The sequence below is a fragment of the Cladophialophora psammophila genome, assembly GCF_000585535.1.
Source record: "Cladophialophora psammophila CBS 110553 chromosome Unknown aczJe-supercont1.14, whole genome shotgun sequence".
In the NCBI taxonomy this organism is placed as follows: domain Eukaryota; kingdom Fungi; phylum Ascomycota; class Eurotiomycetes; order Chaetothyriales; family Herpotrichiellaceae; genus Cladophialophora; species Cladophialophora psammophila.
This window is the reverse complement of record NW_006912935.1, coordinates 280,138-305,254: the sequence shown is the minus strand read 5'-3', so window position 1 is coordinate 305,254 and position 25,117 is coordinate 280,138. Positions and strand designations below refer to the sequence as shown.

At 53.9% G+C, this 25,117-nt stretch overlaps 8 protein-coding genes across 8 annotated transcripts; 5 read left to right on the top strand and 3 right to left on the bottom strand.

Annotated features, from left to right (window-relative positions):
• Positions 1 to 1,317: 1,317 nt before the first annotated feature.
• Positions 1,318 to 1,569, top strand: A1O5_08661 (uncharacterized protein; the record flags this gene model as incomplete). Its single annotated transcript, XM_007749242.1, has 1 exon — positions 1,318 to 1,569. One exon carries the CDS (start codon positions 1,318 to 1,320, stop codon positions 1,567 to 1,569), a length of 252 nt encoding a protein of 83 aa, XP_007747432.1.
• Positions 1,570 to 2,236: 667 nt separating this feature from the next.
• A1O5_08660 (uncharacterized protein) lies at positions 2,237 to 3,355 on the bottom strand (the record flags this gene model as incomplete). The annotated part of the gene is made up of 1 exon (XM_007749241.1): positions 2,237 to 3,355. The coding sequence occupies one exon, from the start codon at positions 3,353 to 3,355 to the stop codon at positions 2,237 to 2,239; it is 1,119 nt and encodes a 372-aa protein (XP_007747431.1).
• A 493-nt stretch (positions 3,356 to 3,848) lies between these two features.
• A1O5_08659 (uncharacterized protein) lies at positions 3,849 to 5,776 on the top strand (the record flags this gene model as incomplete). Its single annotated transcript, XM_007749240.1, has 2 exons — positions 3,849 to 4,069; positions 4,132 to 5,776. The coding sequence occupies 2 exons, from the start codon at positions 3,849 to 3,851 to the stop codon at positions 5,774 to 5,776; spliced, it is 1,866 nt and encodes a 621-aa protein (XP_007747430.1).
• Positions 5,777 to 6,120: 344 nt separating this feature from the next.
• A1O5_08658 (uncharacterized protein) lies at positions 6,121 to 9,819 on the bottom strand (the record flags this gene model as incomplete). The annotated part of the gene is made up of 1 exon (XM_007749239.1): positions 6,121 to 9,819. The coding sequence occupies one exon, from the start codon at positions 9,817 to 9,819 to the stop codon at positions 6,121 to 6,123; it is 3,699 nt and encodes a 1,232-aa protein (XP_007747429.1).
• Positions 9,820 to 15,387: 5,568 nt separating this feature from the next.
• On the top strand, positions 15,388 to 17,040 carry A1O5_08657 (uncharacterized protein; the record flags this gene model as incomplete). The annotated part of the gene is made up of 1 exon (XM_007749238.1): positions 15,388 to 17,040. One exon carries the CDS (start codon positions 15,388 to 15,390, stop codon positions 17,038 to 17,040), a length of 1,653 nt encoding a protein of 550 aa, XP_007747428.1.
• A 716-nt stretch (positions 17,041 to 17,756) lies between these two features.
• A1O5_08656 (DNA repair protein rhp51) lies at positions 17,757 to 18,961 on the top strand (the record flags this gene model as incomplete). The annotated part of the gene is made up of 4 exons (XM_007749237.1): positions 17,757 to 17,849; positions 17,906 to 17,985; positions 18,037 to 18,104; positions 18,153 to 18,961. 4 exons carry the CDS (start codon positions 17,757 to 17,759, stop codon positions 18,959 to 18,961), a joined length of 1,050 nt encoding a protein of 349 aa, XP_007747427.1.
• Positions 18,962 to 20,308: 1,347 nt separating this feature from the next.
• On the top strand, positions 20,309 to 22,702 carry A1O5_08655 (uncharacterized protein; the record flags this gene model as incomplete). Its single annotated transcript, XM_007749236.1, has 4 exons — positions 20,309 to 20,315; positions 20,386 to 20,913; positions 20,977 to 22,593; positions 22,650 to 22,702. The coding sequence occupies 4 exons, from the start codon at positions 20,309 to 20,311 to the stop codon at positions 22,700 to 22,702; spliced, it is 2,205 nt and encodes a 734-aa protein (XP_007747426.1).
• An 863-nt stretch (positions 22,703 to 23,565) lies between these two features.
• Positions 23,566 to 24,622, bottom strand: A1O5_08654 (uncharacterized protein; the record flags this gene model as incomplete). Its single annotated transcript, XM_007749235.1, has 2 exons — positions 23,566 to 24,395; positions 24,577 to 24,622. 2 exons carry the CDS (start codon positions 24,620 to 24,622, stop codon positions 23,566 to 23,568), a joined length of 876 nt encoding a protein of 291 aa, XP_007747425.1.
• Positions 24,623 to 25,117: the final 495 nt, after the last annotated feature.

Genomic DNA, 25,117 nt, shown 5'->3' with positions numbered 1-25,117 from the left:
TCCTCTTCCTCTTCCTCTTCCTCTTCCTCTTCCTCTTCCTCTTCCTCTTCCTCTTCCTCTTCCTCTTCCTCTTCCTCTTCCTCTTCCTCTTCCTCCTCCTCCTTGGCGTCAGTTCTTGACACTGTTTTCCTTCCCACGATCTCACCCACAAAAATCCAAAATCCAAAATCCAAAAAAACAACACTCAAAAATGGCAAAAACTTAACACAGAACAGTCAACCTCTGGTCTGTGATAAGCGAAACTCACCCCTTTGGGGGTTGGTTTTTCTCGGCCGGTTATACTACGAAATTCTATACAGTTGAAGTCGAATCGGGGTCCTGCTGCCTGCTAACCCGTTATTGCTAGTTCGACCTGACAGGACCTAGATTATGGAGGTGGAGGAGGAGGTTCGAGTCGAAGCCCTGATGCCTGCTAACCCGGTGTTAGTTCGACCTGACAGGGCCTGGACTGGGTGTGGAGGAGGAATCGATCGGCCTCGGTATTCGCCCTAGTCGTGGTAGGGGGTCTTTGTGTGACAGGAATTGAGCGCAATAAAAATATAAAGGTAACAGACAATTCTGTGGTGGGTCCATGAGATGGTGTTTAGACCAGGCACGCGTGGTGTGTGCGCGAGGCTGAGGTTGTATACAGGGAGCGCCCCATCCGTATCCATCTTGCCGTGTCTTCTCCCAGTGTCACCGACTTTTTACCTTCCACCCCAGCATCGTTCGTGAGCTACTTACATTCTTCTCCCTCTTAGTCTATACAAGACTGTGTGAGGGTCGCGATGTTCCCCTTAGTCGAGAATAGAACAGCCAATCAACCGAAAGCAGCAGCCTTGAGCTCTGCATCGCAGCCGCACCAACTTGCATCTGAGCCTTTGGCCATGATGGAAGAGACTTTGACCAAGCCACCCTCTCCTGGTCCTCCAGATGCGACTGTTGTCGAGTCCGACTGTCGCAGCGTTCCACTAGATACACGCAAGCGGCTTTACCGTCCCCTTCGCCAATGGGACACGCATTCTGAGAATTCACCCCGACGAAGAGTTGGGCTCGCCAGTGACCTGTGAGCTACTGGAATCCGACCTCATAGCCCACCTGGGTGTTGAGTGATGCGATGAGGACGAGATCGTTCAATACCACGCACTTTCATACTCGTGGGGCTATCCGCCATTCACACGTTCGGTAATTTGCAACGGAATACGCTTCCCAGTATCAGAGATACTGTGCGATGCTCTCCGTTATCTTCGGCAACCACATGAAGTTCGATACCTATGGACGGATGCCTGCTGTATCGACCAAGCAAACCCCGAGGAGAAAGCTAAGCAGCTCAGAATAATGTTCCTCAATTTTGCCAAGGCCCATATGGTGGTGGCGTGGTTGGGCACACCGACCGACGAAGACGACTTCCTCTTCCAATACATGTCGCGGAACTTCAGTGGTTCTCGCGATGGCAAAAGCAAGGCAACCGATGAGAATCTCACGGGTCCCTTCAGAGCGCAAGCTGCCGCAATGAAACTGATCACCACCAAGGCCTTCTTCCAACCCTCCTGGACTAGGGTCGAGTACTATGCCGCCCGAACCGGATGATAGCGAGGGCTTCCCCCCCAATCGACTACACCAAGCCGGTCTCTCTAGTGTTTCAGGACCTTTTGAAGCAGACCATTAACCTTGAGCGGACACTAGAATGTCTTTGCCTTCTTCAAGATAGAAGTGCCAACGGTGCGGATTTGCCGTCCTCGACGTTCCCCGATATAAAATAGGCAAGGTCGTCCGGCCGCGCCTCGTGGAGTCTGCTCCAAGGTAAGATTTCATTGATCATGGCATTCTTGTCTGCCATGGAAGGCGGCTGGCGAGGATCGGCGCAGAGAGTAATTTTTCGATGCCGTGGCGCGAGATCTGCTCTCGAACGGTGCTACCGCATCAGCAGCCCCACGGTCTTAGCCGTAGCGGGGGATTGCTATTTGGGCTTCGGTACGGACGGTTCACCTTTTCGGGCCGGGCGTTGACAGTGCAATACATGTACTATTGGGAAGAAAAGGAAGGGCAAGGTGAATCTGTACGTAAATATTGCTTTTGGTCTGGGCGCTACCCGGCTGAGCCTAGTAGCCGCAGCTTTTCCCTACCGAACGATTTCTCCTGGTCCAGGCGAGACCATGGAACTGGCCACATAATCACCTCCCAAACGAGCGGACAACAGGGTTCCCCGACTGACTGACAGTCTTGGGGTCAATGGGTGCTCGGGATCTCTCAAGGTTCAGCGGAACCACCAATTCACACTCGCCGTTACGCCTCCCCCCACCCCCTTGACACTATGCCACCACCCCTTGGGCGTGAAGAGTGCATCGCCGAGTCCTAACGTCGTCTGCAAGCCATGGGTCCGGACAAGGCCGCTGTAGATGCTCGACGGATTCCAGATGGCGTCGTGGAGCGCGGCTTTCTGCGGTCCGTACATCATCTCTTCGCCTCTGATGGTTGTTGAGAACGGAGTTGGGGACGAAGGAGACATGGTTGGAGACGAAGTTGTGGTGGTGACGACGTCGTGAAACAATGCGTCGCCGATGTCCGGAGGTAAGAGGCGGATGGTCTTTTGGCCGGCGAGCTGGATGAATAGGTTCGGATTCGGGTCGCGGTGCAGCGGCGTGTATGTCGGGGGGCGGCCCAGCCAGAGAGAGGATGTGTAGATGTCGCCTTTTATGGCGCTGCGGGAAGAGGAAGTGGAAGAAGGGTGGAGAAGTGCGGGAACAAACACATCGGCCTGCATTGAAGCCGGGAGAGAGAGGAGATCGCATTGCGCGAGGTAGATTGACACATCCTCCTTGGCCACTTGGGAAGAGTCGGCAGAGGTTCCTGTTGTTGTTGACTTGGAGAGATATGCGATCAGGATCTTCAAGGGGGCTTCGATGCGCTCGAATCTCTCCTCGCTCTGGCCCAGAGTGCTGCTGATACGAGTTCCAGCAAGATGATGAAGAGCAGAAGGAGAAGTCGAAGCACCTCTAGTGGTTGTTATCTCCAATGGCACAAAGGTAGATTCATGCTCGGACCAGAATGAAGCGCGCAGTTCAGACGAGCGAGGGACGTTGATCGTCCTCCCATCATCGTTGCTGAAAAGATCAAAGCCCGGGTCATCGTCGTGGACGAACCATTTCGCGCACGCGGCGGGAAGATGCTCCCTTGAGCGAGGGAGGCGAGCAGGGAGATTCTGCCTGTAGGCCTGTTCAAACACGGTTGAGTCCCACGAGGGCAGGATAGGTACCTCCTGAATGCCTTTGGTGGAAGTCCCGGATCGACGATGAAGCCCTATGAGGGAAGTTGGTAAAGGTTTGTGTCGTCTAAGAGCTGAGAAGCCCCTTGTCCCAAGGGCGCGACATGGCATCTGTTGTCCCTCTCTTTTCGGGCTTCGAATCGCCCTTCGTATTGTGGCTCGTGTGGTCAAGGATGTGGGTTGGATATACGCAGTAGGACGGAATACGTACCTCGTACCAACCAAGACCTACCTATGTATTGCGTGGACCCAGCAAGCCACTAATCAGAGCTGCTCGGCGTAGGTCGTTCGGCGTTAGATGGCGCGAGATGCGATATATACGAGGTATTGGGTTGGCTGCCTGACAGTGGATGAACCCCTCGCAGCGCTGTACTTGGTAGTAATATCTAATTACATATTATAGTAGTGCATCTCATCCTCTCTCACCTACACCACCCACCACTCACCACTCACCACTCACCACTCGCACCTCACCCCTCCTTGGTGTCCTGCTGAGCAGTGAGTGAGTGACGGCTTCCTTTTGGGCCATTCTTTCGATTTCTCTACGTCTTCTCTCTGGATCCTCCTCCTGCGTCCTATCTGAACTATTCTATTGTCCTGCAACATGACGGCCCGCGTCGACCGCATTCGCCATGGCGGCCCTGCCAACAAGTCTGGATACACATTCTACCCCGTCCTCATCATCGGGGCCGGCGAGTCTGGCATTGCAATGGGCTGCAGGCTACGACAGGGGCTCGGGTTCGATCAGTTCCGCATCTTTGAGCGCAGGTCTGCGCTGGGGGGGACATGGCATACCAACCAGTATCCTGGCATTGCTTGCGACGTGTATGTTTGTCTCCCCCTCCCAAAAGATCTATCCAATTCTGACATGAGGCGCGCAAAAACAGCCCGGCCATCATGTACTCGTTTTCCTTCGCCCAGAATCCCCACTGGACATCGCTGTTGCCTTCCGGACCCGAGATCATCCAATACCTCTACGACGTGTGCGAGAAGTTCGAGATCCTGGACAAGATCCAATTCGACACGTCGGTCAGGGGATTGCGTTGGCTGGACGACGTCGAGGAGTGGGAAGTCCTGCTCGACCACCTCGCGCCGGGCATAGGCGACTTGTCGACCCGTGAAAGGGAGGCGCTGGAGAAAGAGAACGGACCAAACTCAAAGACGGTCTTGCGCACAGAGATTGTCCGTGCAAAGGTCGTCTGCAGCGCGGTTGGCGGCCTGGTCGAGCCGAAACCACCCCTCGAAGTCCCCGGCATTGACACCTTCGAGGGCGAAATCGTCCACACGGCGCGCTGGAAACCCGACCTGGATGTCAGGGGCAAAGACGTGATTGTCATCGGCACCGGCTGTTCGGCGGGGCAAGTCGTGCCTCAACTCGTCAAGCCCGAATACGGCGCCAAACACATCACTCAGCTGATGCGCTCACCCCCCTGGGCAGTGCAATTCCTTCCTCCCGCTGCCAAAGAGTTTTGGAAGAAATGGATCCCCCTCCTGTCCACGCATGTCCCGGGCTTCCAAAACGGACTGCGCAAGTTGATGTTCGCCATGAGCGAGCTTGAATTCGTCGAACTGTTCACGCCCAGCGAAGCCGCCAGGCAGAGACGGAAGAAGAAGGCCGCAGAGCTCCTGGCATACCTCCACAAGACCGTCCCGGAGGAGTATCACGAGATCATGACGCCGGACTACGAAGTATTTTGCAAGAGACGAGTCGTGGACGAAGGGTGGTATCAATCCCTATCCCTGCCGAACGTCGAAATCACCACGCTTCCTTTAACGTCCATCCAGCCACGCTCGGTGACTCTGGGACCGGGTCGACTGTACCCGCCCATGTCCAAGACCGATTCCAAGGCACCGACCGAACAGCGCACGGTGCCAGCGGACGTGATCATCATGGCCAACGGCTACGAGACAAACCAGTGGCTCCACCCCTTGGACGTCACGGGCCGCAACGGCCGGTCTCTGTACAAGACGTGGGACGAACGGGGCGGCGCACAAGCATACCTGGGCACCGCGATGGACGGGTTTCCCAACTTCTTCATGATCTTCGGCCCCAACACGGCGACGGGCCACAGCTCAGTGATCCTGGCGAGCGAGAACATGGTCAACTATGCGCTGAAGTTCATCGGGCCTATCCTCAAGGGTGACGTCGAAACGGCGGAGGTGAAAGAGAGCGCCGAGCGCAAATGGACCGCCGACCTACAGCGCGAACTCCAAAAGAGCGTCTTCATGTCCGGCGGCTGCAGGAACTGGTACACCGACGCCGCCTCCAACTGGAACGCCACCGTCTACCCGCGCACACAGGTCGACTTCACCATCCGCTGCATGTTCCCCGTCTGGCGCCACTGGGACCTCAAGTACACGCCCAAAGGGACCGCTAAGCTGGCCGCCGCGCGCGCCCTGCGGGTTTTTGGTCTCGTCGGCCTGCTTTGGAGCATCGTCTTCGTCAGGAAGCACGGCTTGCAGAAAACCCGCCTCATCCTCGCCGAGGCGCTCAAGAGGGGTCTGGAAGGGATCCGGGGCTTGGTGTTTTAATTTGACAAGGCTAGATCGGGAGCTTCGTAGATCGGGAGCTAGGTATGTATATAGATAAAATAGATGAGAGATAATATCCACATAGGCACGTGCCTAGATATGTATGCATGTATGAGGTATGTTTACAAGTCCAACTCACGAGTGCTCGTCGCACATCTCGTCACTGATGTTCATGTTGCATCATGGCAGTCAAACGCAATACGTCGAGACGTGTAGCACGCCTTTTATCTATCTCTATGTACAGACCCCATTTGAGGCTCGTGTCAACGGCCCAGACCCTCGCATACAAGAAAATAATACAGTCCGTGTTCGCTCAAGCTCCAACGCTCTAACCAGATCCAATATCAGGTGAACCCCGCTTTCTTTGAAGGATCAAACAGCACTCCGACGATCTCGTCCAGAATCGTAAAGACAAGGTGTTGATTCAGTCGCGCGTTGTTCATGGTGGCCGTGATTCTTCTGGCAGCAGCTTGCGCGTTGGCCCTTCCCACCACATTGCCAGCTAGGTCAGGGATCAGCGTGGCCAACATAAGTGCTGCCTCCGACTTCGACTTCTTCTTCTCCGCAGCTGATCGTGGTTTTGCCTCTCTCATCTTACCACCGCCGGGCCACATGGTCTCCTTGATCATGTCAACGTACTTGAGGAGTGGCTCCTCTTGCACCAAACCCGTGAATATTTCGCGAATCTTGCGTTCAATGGTTCCTCCGAGCAGTTGGTGGAGGACCACAATCACGGCGCGACCACGTAGCCAATTGTTTCCTCGATTCAGCTCAAACGTTTCCAGGAAAATGTCACAAATTGGCTTCACAAAGGGTTCCAGTTCTTTGTCCTCAAAAGCCGCCAACTCGGCCTCAGCCTCGGCCACCGGACCAGGCTCCAGAGGAACAATATCTGCCTGATTCATTCCCAACTGGTTCGTAGCAGCCGAGATCAGATTCTGCCCCGCCACAGACAGTTGATCCAGGACCGACACATTTCCCAGGAACTCATCCATGCCCTCGGTGACAGAATTGTAAATCCGGGTCACGATATCCTGTGCATTGGACTCCTTACTCGTGTCCTGCTGCGACTTGATGCTCGATTGCGAGAGGAAGGAGCGTAACTCTCTGCTTCGACATACGTCTGGCATCTGGAGCAGTTGTTGCAAATAATGCTCGAGCGCGAGACGCCGGTTCTGGAGAAATTGTTTTTGAAGTTTCATTACAACCCTCCTCCTGGGAAACTCGAGATTCCTCGTTGAAGGGTATCTGCGTCGTAGTCGTTGATGTAATTCATGGAATTCAGAATATCGTCGAGGAATCGCCCACATTGCGGCCGGCATTTGGTCACCAGCCTGCCTCTGAACTTCAATAACGTACAAGGCAAATTCTCGCCCATCGTCTTCTTTCCCCACGACAACAGACTTGATAGAGATACTGGATCGACCATACAAACTGTTGTCGCTTTCTTGGACAATATACTGCTGACGCTGAAGTTCCTTCCGGCGAATTTCCCTCTGGAGACTCGACTTGGATTTGTTCAGAATTCGCAGCTCCGCGACATTATTTGTTAGCTCAGCCTTGCGAGTCAATGTGTCCACCACCGATTCCTGGGCCACCAGGCGTTCTATATCATTATTAAGAGCTGTAATCGCCTCCGCAAGGCCGAGATCTCCTGGCGCAGCTTCATGAATCTCGTCTTCATCTACATGATCAACTTTGCTTTCGTCATTGTCGACATATTCATCTTCAATGAACTTTTCTTCGTCAGGAAAAAGGTCATTGTCCGTAAACACGCCGATACGAGACGAAGTGTTGACAAGCCCCAACGTTGCCAGGCTGGGTTTGGGTCTGTTTGCCTGTTCGGCACTGGGAATGTCGAGAGAGCTGCGCGGCGACTCGATGTTCTTCGAAGACTTGGACGCTGACACGGGGGAGCCAAACAGTGTGTCGTCGTCGTAGCCCATGGTCTCGTCCATCGGGCTATCTGTCATGATGTTGTTCATGGCTGCCTCCATGTTCTCAATGACCTGGCGCTGATCTATGGAATCACCATTCAAGGACTCGTGTCCGAGGCTGTGGGTGGAATGTGCCAATGGATCAGTGTCATAACCATCGTCGAACAGTGGCGTTGATCCCCCAGATCGTTTGGCAAAATCTCCATCGTCAAACAACTTTGAAGAGGCCAAGCTTCGAACATCTGACGAAGACACCGCAGCCCGCCTAAGATCTTTGTTCCGTGTAACAAGTTGTGAACTGGTTCGGGTCATGGGAGGAGCCTGGGACAGGGATTTGGTAGCGTCGGCTCCAACCTGCCCGTTCCCCTCAGCGAGGTTTCCTGTACTCTGCAACCGAGGGCGTGCTGCGGCTGCTTCGGCAGAAGCTAGAAATTTGTAGTAAAGATCGGATTTTCGAAAATTCGGGAGGTGCCGAGTTTCTAATTCTTCCAAGACGGCAGACTGAGCCGCCAGAATTGCAGTTCTCGCAGCTCGATATTGTTGAGGGGACGCTTTCCGTCCAGCGGCCAAGAATGCTTTGATAGCGTCCTTGGACTCCTGTGGGATTTTCAATTCTTCCTTCACCATGTACTTTTCGCTAATTTGAGCGATGTCCATACGATCTGCATCGGTCCAAGTTTGTTGGATACCTGGGTTCACCTCATCCCCAAAATCGTCCTCGAGGGGACTTCGGAAGCCGTCCACGACCACCCAAAACTGGACCAGAGACATACGATTCTGACGATCCATATACTCCATGAAATACGACAGCCCCGAGGCGGTATGCATGATCTCCACCATGGTCCACTCACGGGGCTTCGAAGCTGGAGTGGGCCGCGAGTCAAGCTGCGGTGTTGCTGCGTGCGGGACGGGCCCAGTCTGAGTGAGCTTCGCTATCTTTTGGTCCAGTACGCGTTTGGCCATTTCCAGCCTCCGCAGATAGACAGGATCTTGACCTTCGACCAGGCTCTCGCGCTGAATCTGGCTGGCGACGGAGCTTCGAAACCGCCGAGCATCCGACAGGTTCTTGGTTTTGCGAATGGCTCTAACAAATCGCTCAAAGGCACGTTCGCTGTCGTTGGGTGCTAAACGGGGCAACTCTTGGCCGGTCTTGCTTCTCGGGACTGGAGATGCGTGCTGGTCCAGCGCCTCCCTCATTCGGCGGACTGTCTTTCGATCTTGTAAAGCGGTGCGTCCGTAGGCTTCGATGATCTGATTCCACGTGTCCGGATCAGAAAGCAACTGCATGATTGGAAACAAAACGGCGCCAGCGACAATTTCCTTCACGAGCACGAGGGTGGCGCGACTCCCCATCATGCTGGAAGATAGAAGATCCGGCAGGATGCGAACCAGGGTTTTTCGGAGGTGGTCTTGCTGGACCGTCTTTGTGTCCGAGAAGGCAAGGGCAGCAGCAGGATGCAGCTTACCCTCCTTGTATTTGGCTGCAATGGCCAATTCCAGCTCCTCCGATTCGGTGACATTGCGATTCAAGCTGCGGCCTCGGACAGCTCGTTCAGCCTGATCAAAGTCGCGTAGATGTGCAGTGATCAAGGGCACAATCTTGGACACGATGACATTGACCATGTCCTCGCCGAGGATCCGGTCTTTGATCTCCACCAATGCAGCGCGAATATTCCTGTCCACCTCATTGACAAAAACCGGGCTCTTGGAGATGTTCTGGTACCAGGAGGAAACGAAGTCGCGGAGGGCAAGACCAATCAAAGTATCGAGGGCTTGGGAGACGACAAAGGATTGGTCATAGAGTTGGAGGGGTTGGTATTGTTGAGAGACTTGCAGGACTGAAACTTCGGAGTCCCACTTCCCGGGGAGAAGGAAGGCAGGGGAGGAATTCGGAGGCGAGGCCAGCGTCTGGTATGTAGCGCGCGATCTAGAGACCCCCAATGTTGCTGCCAGCAGGCTCACGAGAGTGAGAAGGGAGCCCAACGAAAAAGCGTATCCTAGGAAGCGCAGGACGGGAAGGGCGCGGACTGCAAGACCCCAAGCGATGAAGGCTGCAATGGCGGCGGACAAGACATGTCGATGGGTGAGGGTGAGGGTGAGGTTCATTCTCGATCTCGAGGTCGATTCATGTTTGAGCGATCATCGGTATGGCTGCGCAGCCAGCCCGGTGGGGGAGGAAGATGGCAACCTGACATCTACACCGCGGCACGGGTCAAGAGGGAGGTGGGACCAGAGAGGACATGGTGACTCGTGAGGATGCTTTTGCTGGTGCAGATCAAGTTCGTAGTGAGCGAGCGGGAAACCTGGAGAGGAGGCCAGAGCATTGACTTGAGCTTGACCGACACGGCAGGAGAAAATCAATATACGAGGTGTGCAAGGTTGTTGCAAGAGCACAAGTGGCAGTATGTGCCCAACTAGCGCAGGCGGCGCAGTTGGCGCAGTTGGCGCAGGCAGCTCGGCAGGTGGAATTTGTGGAAATGGCCGTCGTCACACCTTCCCAGTTGGCTTTCTCTCAATGTCTGCTGCTCTTCACCGTCTGCGGCGTCTGCACCACACAATGCACCATCTGCAGCATCCAACCCGCCTAATGCATGATCCGATCTCCTGCGCTTCTACTGGTCGCACTCCCACGCCCTGCCGCTTCTTCGGATCAGTTCTCATTGCTAACAGAGTGTGGTGAGAGGAATCCTTCTTGTCGTTGCTTCTGCCATATCCCCAGGTGCTGCACAGGTGCCGCCAACCAAAATCTGCACGGAGCAATGCTTCACTCCTTCCGCGACGGATGGGATTCCCGAGATCCAAAGAACTCTCCAGACTTTGCCTCGCTTACTCTTACCATTATTCACCCTGGCACACACGCTTGAGCCCGTGCCCGAGGCTGTTGATCCGCTCTCCGCGTCCCCGGCACGGGCGTTCAGAACCCACAATGAGTGTGACCTGCCCCAGTTGGCTATTGTTGCAACCAGATGCCTGAGTCGCTGTGGCAAGATTGCCAGTGCCAAGATGCTGCTACATACGGACGGTCAAATCTGGAGAGATTCATCCAATGCCCTCCGTGATCAAAGTCATCGACTGCAACTGCGATGCTCCAGGGGTTGCATTGGACTGTGTGATTTCGAATAGCTGCAGGCGTGCCCGGGCGAAAGCACAAAAAGGACATGGAAACCTGATGTTGGTGATCGTGTATGGGCGCCTTCCCGTTCTGGACGGTCATTCTCCTACCCGGGCAGCTGGCGGCAGAAATAAGACCTTGGGAGGTCAACGCTAACCATGCATGGAGGGCTTTCGTTTTTGCACACATTGCTCCCGGCCTCGTATTCAGCTCTCCTCATCCGGCACCTCCAGGGAGGGTCGCGAAGCCTCTCCACCGAGGAAGAGCATTGTACGGTAATAGCACAAGACAGCTGGATAGTTTTTGCACCCACCGTGGTCTGGTTGCCTTGCCGGCATCAGACGGACTCCACATGCGACTTCGTCAATTTAACAAGCATGGATAAGGTTGAATCGCTCCTATGCGAGTACGCGCGGCTGAGACAGCTGGACGGCTTGAATTGCAGATAAGCCAAGCAAGGCGCCGACGATAGCTCTCCCCTGCATGCACCTCAGGTCGAAGCAGTGATAGATGAGAAGCAAGTCTCATTGTTACAAAAGGGGCCTGTTCACGAGGTCAGCGACACGGCGAGCACGGGTGGTACAAGTTCAATCGGAGGCAACGAGTGGTGGACATAGCGCCTAAATTCTCCAGATCGACTTTATCCACACCAAGCTAGGCACCGCCACACGGTCCAGAAGCAACCATTTTAGGTACTGGGGAGGACGCCACAATGCCCCCTCCATCCGCCCTCCCACCCGTGGCAGCAGTGCTGGTTCCTGCGATTTGGGGAGACTTGCGAGGGGGCAGAGAGCGGATAAGTCGTCCCAAGTCGTCCTTACAAAGTAGGTCTCGCTCCGCGTGGGTGGACGGAACCTTTGTCGACCTTGAAGCTTAATGGCTGTTCAGACCTCTTCGCAACTTCGGATTCCGTCTCCGTACCTCATACCACAAAGCATTATCTGGTGGCGTTGATTCGTCTCTCTCCATGCCGATATCCTCGTCATTGACTCTTGATCCAACCACACCAGAGTCTTGGGAGTGCGGGCGCCGAAATGCTTTCAAGCCTGGCCGGCATTCTCCACGGGCACAGGTCACCTTCGGGGCAGTTCAAGGCGGTCATCCGAAAGCCATCGCTTACCCATGACCGCCTGTCTGAGACTTCCGTTAATTGCCTTCCGGGCGTTTCCCTCCCAAAGTGGTCATGAAAAAAATCTCGAGTATGCGAGTGCCATCATCAGAGCGGTGAACGGACCCCGACAAACTATTGGCGAGGACGGGCCTACATCCCAGTCACCTAAGCTGCGCGGGTTTGCGTCTTATGCCAGGAAACTCATTCTTTCCGTTTCAATAGGACTTGCTTGCATGTACGTAGTAGAAACTGCAACACAGCGCCACCGAAGGATGACATGGTCACTGGTCTGGACAAGTGGGCCGGCACAGTCGACAGACGATCAAAAAGCAGTATTACTTATGACACACTGGTGTTGCCAGCCACAGCACCCAGGCTCTACAGCATGGCTGGAAGGTCTCTCCAGCGGGAGGAAAACTGGGCAGAGCCCTCGAATAGCACTTTTCGCTTCTGCGTGCGAGGTCGGCGCACAATGGCTCAATGCCGAAAGGTTCTCGACCCTGAAGTCGACCCCATCAAATTCAGGAAATGTTTCCAAACAGGCTGTGAGTTTTATAAAAACTTGAACGGCCTACTCCGTGCTATGGCATCTGATCTGGTCCACCTGGCAGGACAGCAAAGCACCATCCCCGAGGATTTGCGCCATCTGTCATTTGTGGGGATCCACAACACCACAGGGGGATTCTTCCACCCTCCAGCAGCCGTGCGTCCCGCTTTCGGCGTCGACTCGCAGGGGGGACGGCTTGGTCAGAGATTGCAACCCTCCAAAAGCAGGCGATCGCTTTGAGAAATCAGCAGGCTTTCCTTCTTCATGTTGAAATTGTACAAGAGAGTCAAATCGAAAAAGAAGGGACAGACTCACACCCACACGCACCAAGAGTCGGAATTGTGCCTTATGGGTGCCATGCGGGACAGATTCACCAGGCTTGGCTTGAGGACTTTTTAGCCCACTAGCCTCAGGCCTAAGAAACCCTAGGACGGCTAGCAAGGCCCCTGGTCAGAGAAAACCACCCTGGAAACGCGGAACTGCAGGCTCCCCCTTCCGGGGAATCCAGCTTCCCCGTCGAACGGTGCAAACAGCCCCCCAGCTTTGAATGCCCACCACACGTCCAATCCTGGACAGTTTGCAACATGCTCAATGGACCAGCGCAAAACAATATTAACACAAGCTTGCCGTTCGTTTAGAGCATGGGGGTTGGGAAACTGGCTTTGGGAAGGTGGTCACTGCCCTCCCTGCAACCCTGTGCTCTGAGAGCGGGCCCCCCGTCCTTACTGGGTACCCCGTCAAAGAAGCCAGAGCACTGGTTGTTGGGGCGAGGTGCCCGGCAGCCCGTCAAGACCTTCGCGTTCCGCACTCCCCTTCTCCCCTGCTCCCCATGTGCTCTTCCTTGGGCATGAAATCTTTTGGACGGCGCTAGTCTTGCCTGAGTTAGGCGGTGCAACCGAACTTGAACCACCCTCGATGCCTGAACATCGTTGACGAAAGAACCTTTTGGGGCTTGTCTCACTGGGTCCATGGGCTCAAACCCGTTCTTTCGAAATCTCAAACTCCCCCTCTCCTGTTCCTCTTTGGCCCCTCTGACCGCCGCGTTATCAGAAAACTCCCTTCGACAATAATTGCAGCTTCGAACTCCCGAGGTCTTGCGGAAACAGGCTGCCGCGCTGCTATTCTCGGCTAATATATCATTTTACCATGTCGCTCATCACAGAATCACTCGTCTGGGAAATGTGACAAACGGTCAACGATGAGCCTTTCCGTGCACAGCTAGGGCGGGTAATCCTGAACCATCTGCCCCATGGCATGGCCCATGCCCTCTGAGACCCCGGCCGCGACTATCCCACTCTCTGACCACTACTGTTGCTATCTTGTTCTTATCCAACACGACTCGTCTCTTCTCCTCCCACAAAATCCACACACCCTTTTCATCATGCATGCAGCAGTTAGTGCTCGATGTCAAGCAGACGGCTCGCTTGCGGCCTGCTGCCCTCCACCATTGGCCGCTTCGCCTGTTCGTCCTGGCCTTCGAGCGACTGCTCACACGCACCTCCCTTCTCCGTGCCTGCACCAGCACCGCGCCGCCGATCTGCAAGCCGGACCTCCACCGCCTGTGTCGCTCAGCTGACCCAAGATCGTGCTGCACCTCTCGAGTCGTGTGGTCGTCCTTTTCCTCTGCCCCTGCTTCCTTACTGCTCCTGGACGGGTTGGGAGCGCCGGCGCGAGCCCACTCGCCGCATTCGATGCATCAATAATGCGTTCCAAACCGTATCGACTGCATCGGTGGACCCTGGGATGACTCCTCAAAGGCCAACGGGCATTGACGAGCGAGGCTGACTGCCTTCGCGTCGGCAGAGTGGCGAGGTGACACAGCGCCAGGGGACCGACGCCCTGCCCTTGCCCGAGCTGTCGCTCATCTCTGTCAATCGCTCGCCTTGCAGGCTTGCTAACTAGTCCACCGCATTTGAGATATCCAGATTCATGCCCGGCTTGGCTGTCTATTTCTTTGCCTGCCTTCGTCAATGCGGTCTCGTCAAGGTCCGTCTGCCCAGGGAGTTTCCAGTCCCGCCCTCTGGCGAGCTCAGACATCACGCACCTCTCTCAAACGGGAAACGCTAGCCCGATAATTAGGGGAAAGAAATAGACAAGGCCACATGGGTCGAGGTGCAGAGGCGCAAAGCGGGCACGTAAGTTTAACCATCCCATTCCCCACCGCGATCACAGAGCATCCGGGCCTTTGCGCAGAAAGGCAACCAATTCCTCATCCTTCATCTACACCGGACTATCCTCTTACCTCTGCTCTGGTTCTTCTAGGATGTCTTCGTCTATTTAGTTCCCTTCGTCTCTGTTTCTCTCCGGCTGGGCTAGTCAATTGCAGTATGGCCGTTGAATGAGCCTTTCTGTCACTCTGGGGTTGGAGTCTTACGTTTGCGCAACCAACAGCCTGCCTGCATCTGATTGGCCTGTCCACCACTCTGACCGACTGAACAGGTTTGCTTTCTGTTTATATTAACAGGGCGGCTACCAGTGGAAAGCTCTGTCCTTCCCGACTTCACCTGAAATTCATCTGAACTTGACCTGTCTGGAGCTTGTCGTGAACGGGGTGCTTTCACAACCTGTTTGTTTAGCACAGAGACATTTCACTTTTCACCATCACCATCAGGTATATATATATATATATCTCTCTCAATTCACTGTTGGATGGTGACTGCTCCTGTCTCGAGCGACTCGCCTGGTTTTTGCCTTCCGCTACGGTATTCACTCACCTTGAGGCAGTGACGCTTCGAGGGCCCCATATAAAGACCCTCCAGCCATGCTCGTTCTCCAGCATAATGCCATCAGACCAGCCTGGCGAAACCCCATAAGCAACAAGAACCCCTTGTCGGTCAACCTCAGTCCTGTTTTCCCAAGGCGAGCCTGCCCCGGTAATCATCATTCTCAAGAACTAGCACCATCATGGCTGATTCCAATCAAGAACCCGATCCCTTCACAAACGACACAATGTCAGACTTCGCGAACGGCTCCAGTCCGGACAGTCCGTTTCCATCTTCAGCCGCAACCTCCAACCCATCCGAGAACAACACAGATCTTGACCCATCCGACGACCTTCATACGAATGGATCAGCCATTACCCCCAACGGCATCGCTCGATCTATCAGCCCAGGAGTTGATGCAGCCCTCGAGCCCTATGACCACCCAGGTTCAGACCACGTCATTCAGTTGTCTAGCATCGAGCATTGCATGCCTCGATCGTACATTCGTATCTGTTTCGCATATCGCGTACCAACGCCAGAAGTGCTCCCTGAGGCGGTGGAGAAGTTGAATCACTTCGTTCGGAAGGTTGTGGACGCGAAGCCATATCTGAGTGGCTATGTGGTAGCAGTGGATAATCCGGGAAATCGCGTGGGTGCAGTGGAGATCCGATTTTCCGATACGGATTTCCTTGAGTATCCCAATGTCAGTATGCGTCAGTTCACTCGCGAAGAGTTCCCGTATACCTATGACGAAATCTGCGAACGAGGTCTACCGCCCAGTGTCATCAAGCCCGAGCTTGTTTCTGCATTGGGGGAATCTGCTGATGAGCACCGGGCCCCTGTTTTCAGAGTTCAGGCAAATGTTGTGGAAGGAGGTCTCATCGTTTCCGTCTACCTTCATCATTGCATCTCTGATGGCACAGGCTTCGGTTTGCTCGCTTCAGGCAGTGTGCTGAACGATGACTTCACTTTTGACCGTCACCTGGATACTCGCGGTCACGACGTCCCAAGTCTGTCAATGAGACTGGACGCGTTCGCTACTCGCAAGAGCATTGTCAGAAGAGAGTTGTCCTATCCTTTTGCAAATCAGATCACTAACAGACAGCTGAAATACAAAACGGCCCAGGCAGTACCTACAGAGCATGAATTACTTAAACCTCGGGGTCGTGGGTGCGTGTTTGCCTTTCCTTCGACCAAGCTGGACGACCTGAAACAAGCTCTGGAGGCTCACGCCGATGGCGCCTTCATGACACGGCATGATGCATTACTGGCCTTGATCTGGCACGGGATGACAAAGGCCAGAATCCCTTCTGTGCCGGGGGTGACAACTTCGAAGCTTCTCATTCCAGTCGATATCCGCAAGAAATTGAAGAAGCCGCTGTCAGAGTCCTACTTCGGAGCCGCGGTCGACTTCGCCTCGGTGCAAATGCATCTTTGCCATTTAGCGGACAGCAGTGCCCCTTGTATGACCGAGACAGCATTGGCTGTCCGCAAGGCCGTCAATGGCGTTGACGAGCCTTATATTCGACAAGCCATCGCTTTGGCAACCTATCCCAATCCGAGAATTGACGTCCGAGATTTGCAAGCCAGTAATATGGACCGAACCAATGGTGCGGATATGTACATCACGAGCTGGATGAAACTGAATGTCTATGAGTCGACGTTTGAGATGGACCTCGGGAGGCCAGACTGGGTGCGGAAGCCTTGGAGTAAGGATCCTGGCTCATGCATCATCTTGCCGTACGACGACCGAAAGGACTACCTCGAAGCCGTCATACAGCTAGTAGAAGCAGACATGGCCCGATTGCTCGAAGACCCAGACTTCATGGGTTATGTTACCAGATGGATAGAATGATTGGATCGACGTCAGGGAGCACATTTTCTTTACGGCGCAACGGACAGAAAGGGGATTGTGAAATACGGAAGTAGGTTTGCGACCTGGGACTCGGGGACTCGAAAAGCAATTTGTGGGTGACGACAGATTCTTTAGCAGAGGAAATTCGGAAGGACATCACCACTTACCTGGTGGGCTGGGAAGGCTGGAAAGGCTGAAAAATCACATAATGTGAGGGCAACGAACGGAAGGCGAGGAATGTACAATTACTCTCAAGCGTGGGACGCATGGAACATCGACAGGCAAATGAGGGAAATTAGCTGACGGCACAAAGGCAACTATCGAACTAGGATGATGAGGACTCTTTCTGGATTGGGGGGAGGGGTGAACATTGGCACGGGAGTTTTCGATACAAATCAAAGATGTTCTCAGTCTTTCATCGTGTATCGACCAGCATGAATAACTGAAGGACGGCAGGAAAAAAGGGGACAAGTACCGAGTATTCCATAGAGCCAAATCCATGGTCATTCGGCTGAGGTTGTCACGTGAAGTCACGCGTCAGGAAAACATTCATCCGGAGCGCACCGAGAGGGTTGACTAACATGTGCTTAGTCAACCAATCAGACGCATCTGGAGTGTTTTCCCCCACGGCAACGCGCAGTTGCTATTTGGCTACCTCGCCTTCTTTGTTGCATCTTGCACCTTCGGCTCACCATCTCACTACAGTTTAGCCCATAATGACACAAATCGAAAATAACGACACCCCCCAAGATGACTACGAGGACATGCCTGGAGGTCCTGGAGCACCCATTCCCATTTCTCAGTTGGCGGTGAGCTTCTACGCTAGTCTTCATATGCCCAGTTTGGAAGACTGAAGTTTTCCTAGGGCGTTGCGGGTTTGACTGAAAGAGACATCAAGTTGGTCACAGAGGGAGGCTACCATACGGTCGAGTCCATTGCGTACACGTCAGTACCTCAATTGGCCTCAACTGTGCGTAATCTAACCATTCCATACAGACCGCGCAGACAGTTGGAACAGATCAAGGGTATATCAGAAGCAAAGGCGTCAAAACTGTTGAATGAAGGTTTGGATACCAATCACCTTCCCTGTGACTGAAGCTGATCTCTAGCAGCGATGAAACTTGTGCCCATGGGCTTCACCACCGCCACCGAGATGCATGCCCGAAGAAGCGATCTCATCTCGATAACCACTGGCTCGAAGAACCTCGACAGGCTACTAGGCGGCGGCATTGAGACGGGTTCTATCACGGAGATTTTCGGCGAGTTCCGCACCGGCAAGAGTCAGATCTGTCACACAATGGCGGTTACATGTCAATTGCCTTTTGATATGGGAGGTGGAGAGGGAAAGTGTTTGTACATCGATACCGAAGGCACCTTTCGCCCTGTTCGGCTGCTATCAGTAGCACAGCGATACGGTCTTGAAGGCGAAGAGGTCCTGGACAACGTCGCCTATGCTCGGGCATACAATTCGGAACACCAGCTGCAACTTCTCCAGCAAGCTTCTCAGATGATGTGCGAAACTCGGTTTTCGTTGCTCATCGTTGATTCAGCAACTTCGTTATATCGAACCGATTACAATGGCAGAGGCGAACTCTCATCACGGCAATCACACATGGCCAAATTCCTGCGGACTCTGCAGAGATTGGCTGATGAGTTCGGCATCGCGGTGCTCATCACCAACCAAGTGGTTGCACAAGTGGACGGCGGGCCCAGCGCCATGTTCAACCCAGACCCGAAGAAACCGATCGGCGGCAACATCATTGCTCATGCAAGCACTACCAGACTAAGCCTGAAGAAGGGTCGGGGCGAGACTCGGATCTGCAAGATCTACGACAGTCCATGCTTGCCTGAGAGCGACACGCTGTTCGCGATTTATGACAGTGGGATTGGCGATCCTCAACCCAAGGACGACAAGGAATAAAGCGGGATGGGCGAGGGTCACATCAACGATTGAAGAGTCATGCATACGAATAAGTGGTTTGATGCACAAAACATTAGCAGCGGCGCAACGGGAGTCGATTTACATGGCAGGTCTGGGAGTATCACAACTCATACTCGGTACATAGCATCAGTCGGAGGCATTGAAATGGGTTCGGGGGTTATGGTTGCTGGCAAGCTGCGCGCAGAAGCCCAGAGCGAAAGTCTCGATTGCAGTACGTATTCAAGCTGGGCGCCAAGCTAAGGATTGTAATAATGAAGCGACCGGCGCGCATTAAGGATGGAAGTTAAGCATTGTGGCTGATGTCTATCAAAGTGGCTTGAGCAAATGAGAGGCGAGCCTTATGCGATGGATGCCAGCTAAGGAGCCCAGAATTTCAAGTTTGGAGAGAGAATGAGTCGTCGAGCCCATCCGTAGGAAGCCAAGGCAGTAACAATGAGTTGGAGAAAATGGTGCTGGATGGTGCTGGATGGTGCTGGATGGTGCTGTAAAAGCCCGGAGTATTATGGACATTGCACTCGGGATGAGGTACGGAGTAATATTTGATTGACATGAGGCCCGGAGAAGTTCTAGAAAAGATTGGGTACCTGAGATCCATCTGAAAGCCTTGGGGTGGTAGTTGGTGGTAGTTGGCCGCACCAGGCCGAGTAAGTAGGCACCTAAGAAAGGGGGGAGCGGGAGCCAGCTGGAGCAGTTCCCAAGAAAAACAAAGGCCCGCAAGGGCCGCTGTGGGTGATTGCTTGGATTGTCTGTGGCTGATTAGTGACACGCCTAGCGGGCCCCCAGTGACGCCTAGTCGGCCTGTTTCTCCAATCGGCCCGGGGCAGAAGCCCACGCCTAAGGGGCCCATGCCCACTCCGGCTGAGGCGCGAACCCTTGGCGTCATCATACATGGCAGCAACGCAGCACGAAGTACACAATGCGTCTCACCAGCCTCTCACAACCTGGACCGATCGACTGCGCTGCGAAACCACGAGGACGGACACGACAGCATCAGATTGCATCGCCAGCATCTTTGGCCCCATGAGCTGCAATCAGCTGCCTGTGTTCTTGTGAATCCTGCCATCTTGATCCGTCCTTTGCTGGAGTTGTGTTAGCTACACATTCCTCTGCTCCTTTTTGGTTCCCCTACGCCGCAAACTTCTTTCTACCTTGTATTACTACTACATTTAACTCCGTGGGTGTCGCTCCGATTAACTGCTTCTCGTCGCGCTTCTGACGGTCTTCAAAGAGCGCAACGCAACGCACCTACTGAAATACCCTTTGGTGAGCTGCCGACTCGCCCATCGCAACAATTTGTAGGAGCTGGATCGTAAACCACGGTATTCAATGGAAGGTGAGCTTGGCAATACTCACCCTCAGTCAGCCTATCGGTGCTTATATGGTCCACTGACAGGAAATATTAGGCCAGGCAGATGGGAACACGGACCAGGATCAGCACGCGCGCGTCGTCGAGTCGCAGGAAGGTTACGGAACTGGCCCAGAAATCACAAACTCCAGCTCTGGATTCGAAGTCCTATGTGGTCCTCTACTCAACTACCAGCGTATGAGTGATGAAGGCCCCTCGAATATCTTCTGGCACGGCTCCGTCCTCCTCGTCACGAAACCCAATCTAAATACTCCCAACCTGGAACTAAAGGCCCTCGGGGCGTGGGATTCTGGCGCAAATCTCAAGGCTCCGCCGTCGCAGTTGGTGCAAGGATTGAAGCTCTATTCTGATCCGGACAAGACATTTTGGAGGTTCACTCTCAAGATCCCCCTGGTTGAGGCGGAAGCAAAATGGCAATACTCAATAGCAAACATGCAATTTCTCACCCGTGTCAGTGAAGAGCTGTCGAGGCAGTTTGTGGTTCCTTCTGCCACGCAGTCAATGCGCATCATGTTCCACTCGTGCAATGGGTTTTCGGTCGGAACGGATGAGGATTTCTGGTCCGGTGGGTGTTTTCATTGACATTCGAAAGAGGATAGCCAAATACGCTGACATAAAAATTCTCCAGGGCCTGCGCTGTGGCATGACGTCCTGCGGACTCACGAGCAACGCCCATTCCATGTCATGATCGGCGGAGGCGACCAGATTTACAACGATTCGATCCGGGTCAAGGGCCCATTAAAGGAGTGGACATCCATCGCCAACCCCAGAAAGAGACGAGAATACCTGTTCGACGGAGATCTGAGGGATCGATGCGACAAGTATTACTTTGAGAACTATATACGATGGTACTCCACAGAACCCTTTGCCTCGGCCAATTCTCAGATTCCTCAAATCAATATCTGGGACGATCACGATATCATTGACGGATTCGGTTCCTATACCGACCATTTCATGAGATGTGCCGTGTTTCGTGGCCTCGGTGGCGTCAGCTTCAAGTATTATTGTTTATTCCAGCACCACACCGCCCCGCCCGTTTCGACTTTCACCACCGACGCGCCGAAGACCATGGGTGCTGATGCCAATGGCACGGCAGGGGCTGATCCGCGCCAACTGAAAAACACGTTTGTGTACAAGAGGACCGCAGATGACCCCAGTTGGATTGTTGGTAAGCGGCCCGGTCCGTACGTCGAGGAACGGTCGAGAAACCTGTACATGCGCCTGGGTCGCCACATTGCTTTCTGTGGTATTGACGCGAGAACGGAACGGACGAGGAAGCAAGTCAATTATCCCGACACATACGATTTGATCTTTGAAAGACTAGAGAAGGAGTTCAGGGCTGCGCATGGAGAAATAAAGCACTTGATTCTCCTCCTTGGTGTCCCAGTCGCATATCCGCGACTGGCGTGGCTGGAAAATATTCTGACGTCGCCTTTGATAGCCCCCGTTCGCTTACTGAATAAGAGGTTTGGCTTTGCCGGCGGCTTCTTCAATTCATTCGACGGTTCTGTTGATCTCTTGGACGATCTGGACGACCACTATACGGCACGGCACCACAAGACCGAACGCCGCGAGTTGGTTCTTCGGCTGCAAAAACTGTCAGCCAATTTCTCCGTCCGCATCACTATCCTGGGAGGAGATGTGCACCTCGCAGCGTTAGGTCGCTTCTATTCGACTCCTGCAGATCATCTGGACCCGATCCACGATCCACGATACATGGCGAACATCATCTCCAGCGCCATCACTAATAAACCACCTCCCCGCGCTGTGGCAAACTTATTAGCGCGGAGGAATAAAATCCACCATCTGAGGGATGGGAATACTGATGAGACGCTTCTCAAGATGTTCAACAAACAACCAGGGGGGGTGATGAAGAGCGCGGACTGGAATCAATGTACTATGCCGAGCAGAAACTATGCGTGTATCACGGAGATTTCTGACGACGAGGACCCACAGCCAGCAAATGGTACTCTGAATGGCTCTGCCAATCCGCAGTCGACATCAAGTGTGGTAAATTCGACAGGCAAGACAGGCAAATCTCGTCCTCACACAAACAAAGATGCGGCTGACGGACACGGATATTTACACTTAGGTGAGGAGGGGGCGGGAACGACACATCCAGCCGCAGATGGTGTTAGTTCAGAGGCAGTAGGGCCACCGCTGAGTGGAGGCTTGAACGTCGCGATCAAGGTCGAGATCGATAATCGAGACCCAGAAGGGAGGACAGAGGGGTATGGGATGAGCAGTAAGACTCCCACATTTTGTTATACCTGTTGACAGACCTGCTAATGCGACAAACAGTTCCTAAGCTCACGATCAGCACTCCACCTCAAACACCAGAGACAGAAGCTTGAAGGTTGACAAAACCGATTGCGGATGTTTTCTCGGGCAAAGTCTCGACTGCTTGTCCATCTGTCGGATGGCCTCATCTAGAGATGAGATACTATCTTCGCAAGACTTCTTCAGATATTAATCAACTTGTTATTATTAAACACGAGTTATCCACGGCCTCGACGCGAGAGAGAGGAGTGTGTGTATGGGTGTGTGTGCAAGGAGAGCAGCAGGAGACCGAGAGCCGCGCAGACCCGATCGGAGTTGAGATGATATGATATTGGGAAAGGAACCCACTACAAATTCCAGCGTAATGGGCTGGATCGGAGTAATATAATCGAATTGGCCGGGTCTATATCCAGTCGGCCGCTGCCCCTGCGAGTCGCCAAAAGGGCCCACTGAATAAAGGGCCCACCAGGGCAAGGGGAAGGAGACGAGAAAACGAGCGGAGAAGAGACGAAGAGAGGAAGAAAAGACGAGAAGATACAAGGAGCGGAGGATAATTCATGTATCAGGTACAGATACACAAACAGACAAGTATGGACCAACGGATGTGTACCAGTGCCACTGCCATTACCACTGCCACTACGACGCCTCTGAACGAACAATGTCCAATGACGAGGTACGTATGTGAACTCCTTTCTGCTTCCGGTTGGGGCTCTTTCTCCCTCCTCCAAGGTACAGACTACCTACCGCAAACGGCACACCGTCTATCCTCATCCTCATCCTTATCTTCACCTCTTCCTCCACCAGGACAAATACCCAGTCCCAGTCCAGTCCCGTCCAGTTGCGAACCACAAGAAAAGGAAGGGGGGAGGGGGGAGAAAAGGGGGCGGAAGGGAGAAATATATGCTCTTTTCTTTTTCCATATCGTCCTCGATACAAATCACACCCTCGACTCATACATATGGTTCAGGGTGCCGCTCCTCTTCAATCCATTGCCGTAGTAATTGTCCTTGTTGCCCGGCGCGCCGGGCCCCGTGGGCTGGCGAGGAAGCGGCCCGTTGCCGCCTGCCCAGAGCTTCTTGCGCTCCTCCTCCTCGCGCAGGCGCTTGCGCCGGGTCTCTTCCTCCTCCCTCATCCGGGCTGCTTCCTCCTCCTCGGCGCGGAAGACGAGGCGCGGGCCGGAGATGGTGCTCAGTTCCACCGCCGCTCCTGCTCCGCCAGGCCTTCTGGAGAAGTCGACGTCGCCGACGGCCTGGCCGGGCCCGCCGAAATCGATCCCGGCGCCCATCATGCGCACCTGCTGGCCACGCACGTGCTCTGCGCGCATCCACTCCCTCCGCGCGCACTCAATCAGCCCCGCCGCCAGCACAAACATGGCCCACTGCAAAAAATCCTTGACCGTCGCGAGCGTCCCCAGCATGTCTGCGAGGCCCGGCTTTCCCGTGTCGCGGAACCGCGACTGTGGACACCACTTGGGAACGCGGCCCTGGTGGCCCGCGAGGATGGGCGCGAGCTCGCAGGATGTGCAGAGCACACACTGTGCAAACCACATGAGCGTGTGGAGAATCGAGACGCAGAGGATGAAAAATGTCGTTGTGACCGTGTAGTTGGCGTCGTAGTGCTGAGGGCTGGCAGATTTTGGAGACGATGCTCCGCCGCGGCTGTTGTAGTAGGGATATGGCGGCGAAGGCAGGCCATTGAATTGAAAGGCTGCCAGATGAGAAACTGTATAAAGTAGGGAGAAGAAAGGAATGGTTCCGACGTAGAAGACTAGAGGTCTGGTAGCAATTTTTGGTCAGTAATTGAACCCTTTTTTTTTTTTAATCCTGACTTGTCATTGGCTTTTCTTTTTCCCCATCACCTCTGATTATTTGACCAAGAAATCGAGGTGATTTTTAAAGAGTATTGGAAGGGAAACATCAACCAGCGGAGAGAGAAGAAAAAAACGTACAGCCAATTCCCTGCACCGGGAACCATTTCATGCGACCACGCCCCATATTTTGACGAGGCAATGAGGATAATGATGGCCAAGATCATCGAAGATATGAGCAAAAGTACCTGAGCCGCTCGAGTCTGCATCTTTGCACTGTTGTTGTCTCTCCTTTTCGTCGATCGGCTCTGGTCGATTCGAAGACTTGAGAGAAGATTTGAAGATGCCCACACCGTTTGAGCAGAAATAAACAGCAGCAGCGTCCTGCACCACTAACGAAGATAGTATCGAAGTACCCCCGAACGAATGAACGAACGAGGCGGGATCAAACACAGCCGGAAAGAATGGAAAGTGGTGGCGTCCAGCGCTCAGCGCCAGCGCCTTCAAAAGGGAAGCAAGAGGAGAAAACCCACAAAAGAGCAGAAAAAGGAACGGATCTGGGTCAGTCCAACCTTGTATATATGTTAACGAGGGTATAAAGGAAAAAGGCGCGAGCCTGCCCGCCTGGAGGAGGGAGCTGGAGACAAAAGAGCAAACGAGAGATTGGCGAAGACGGCCAGCA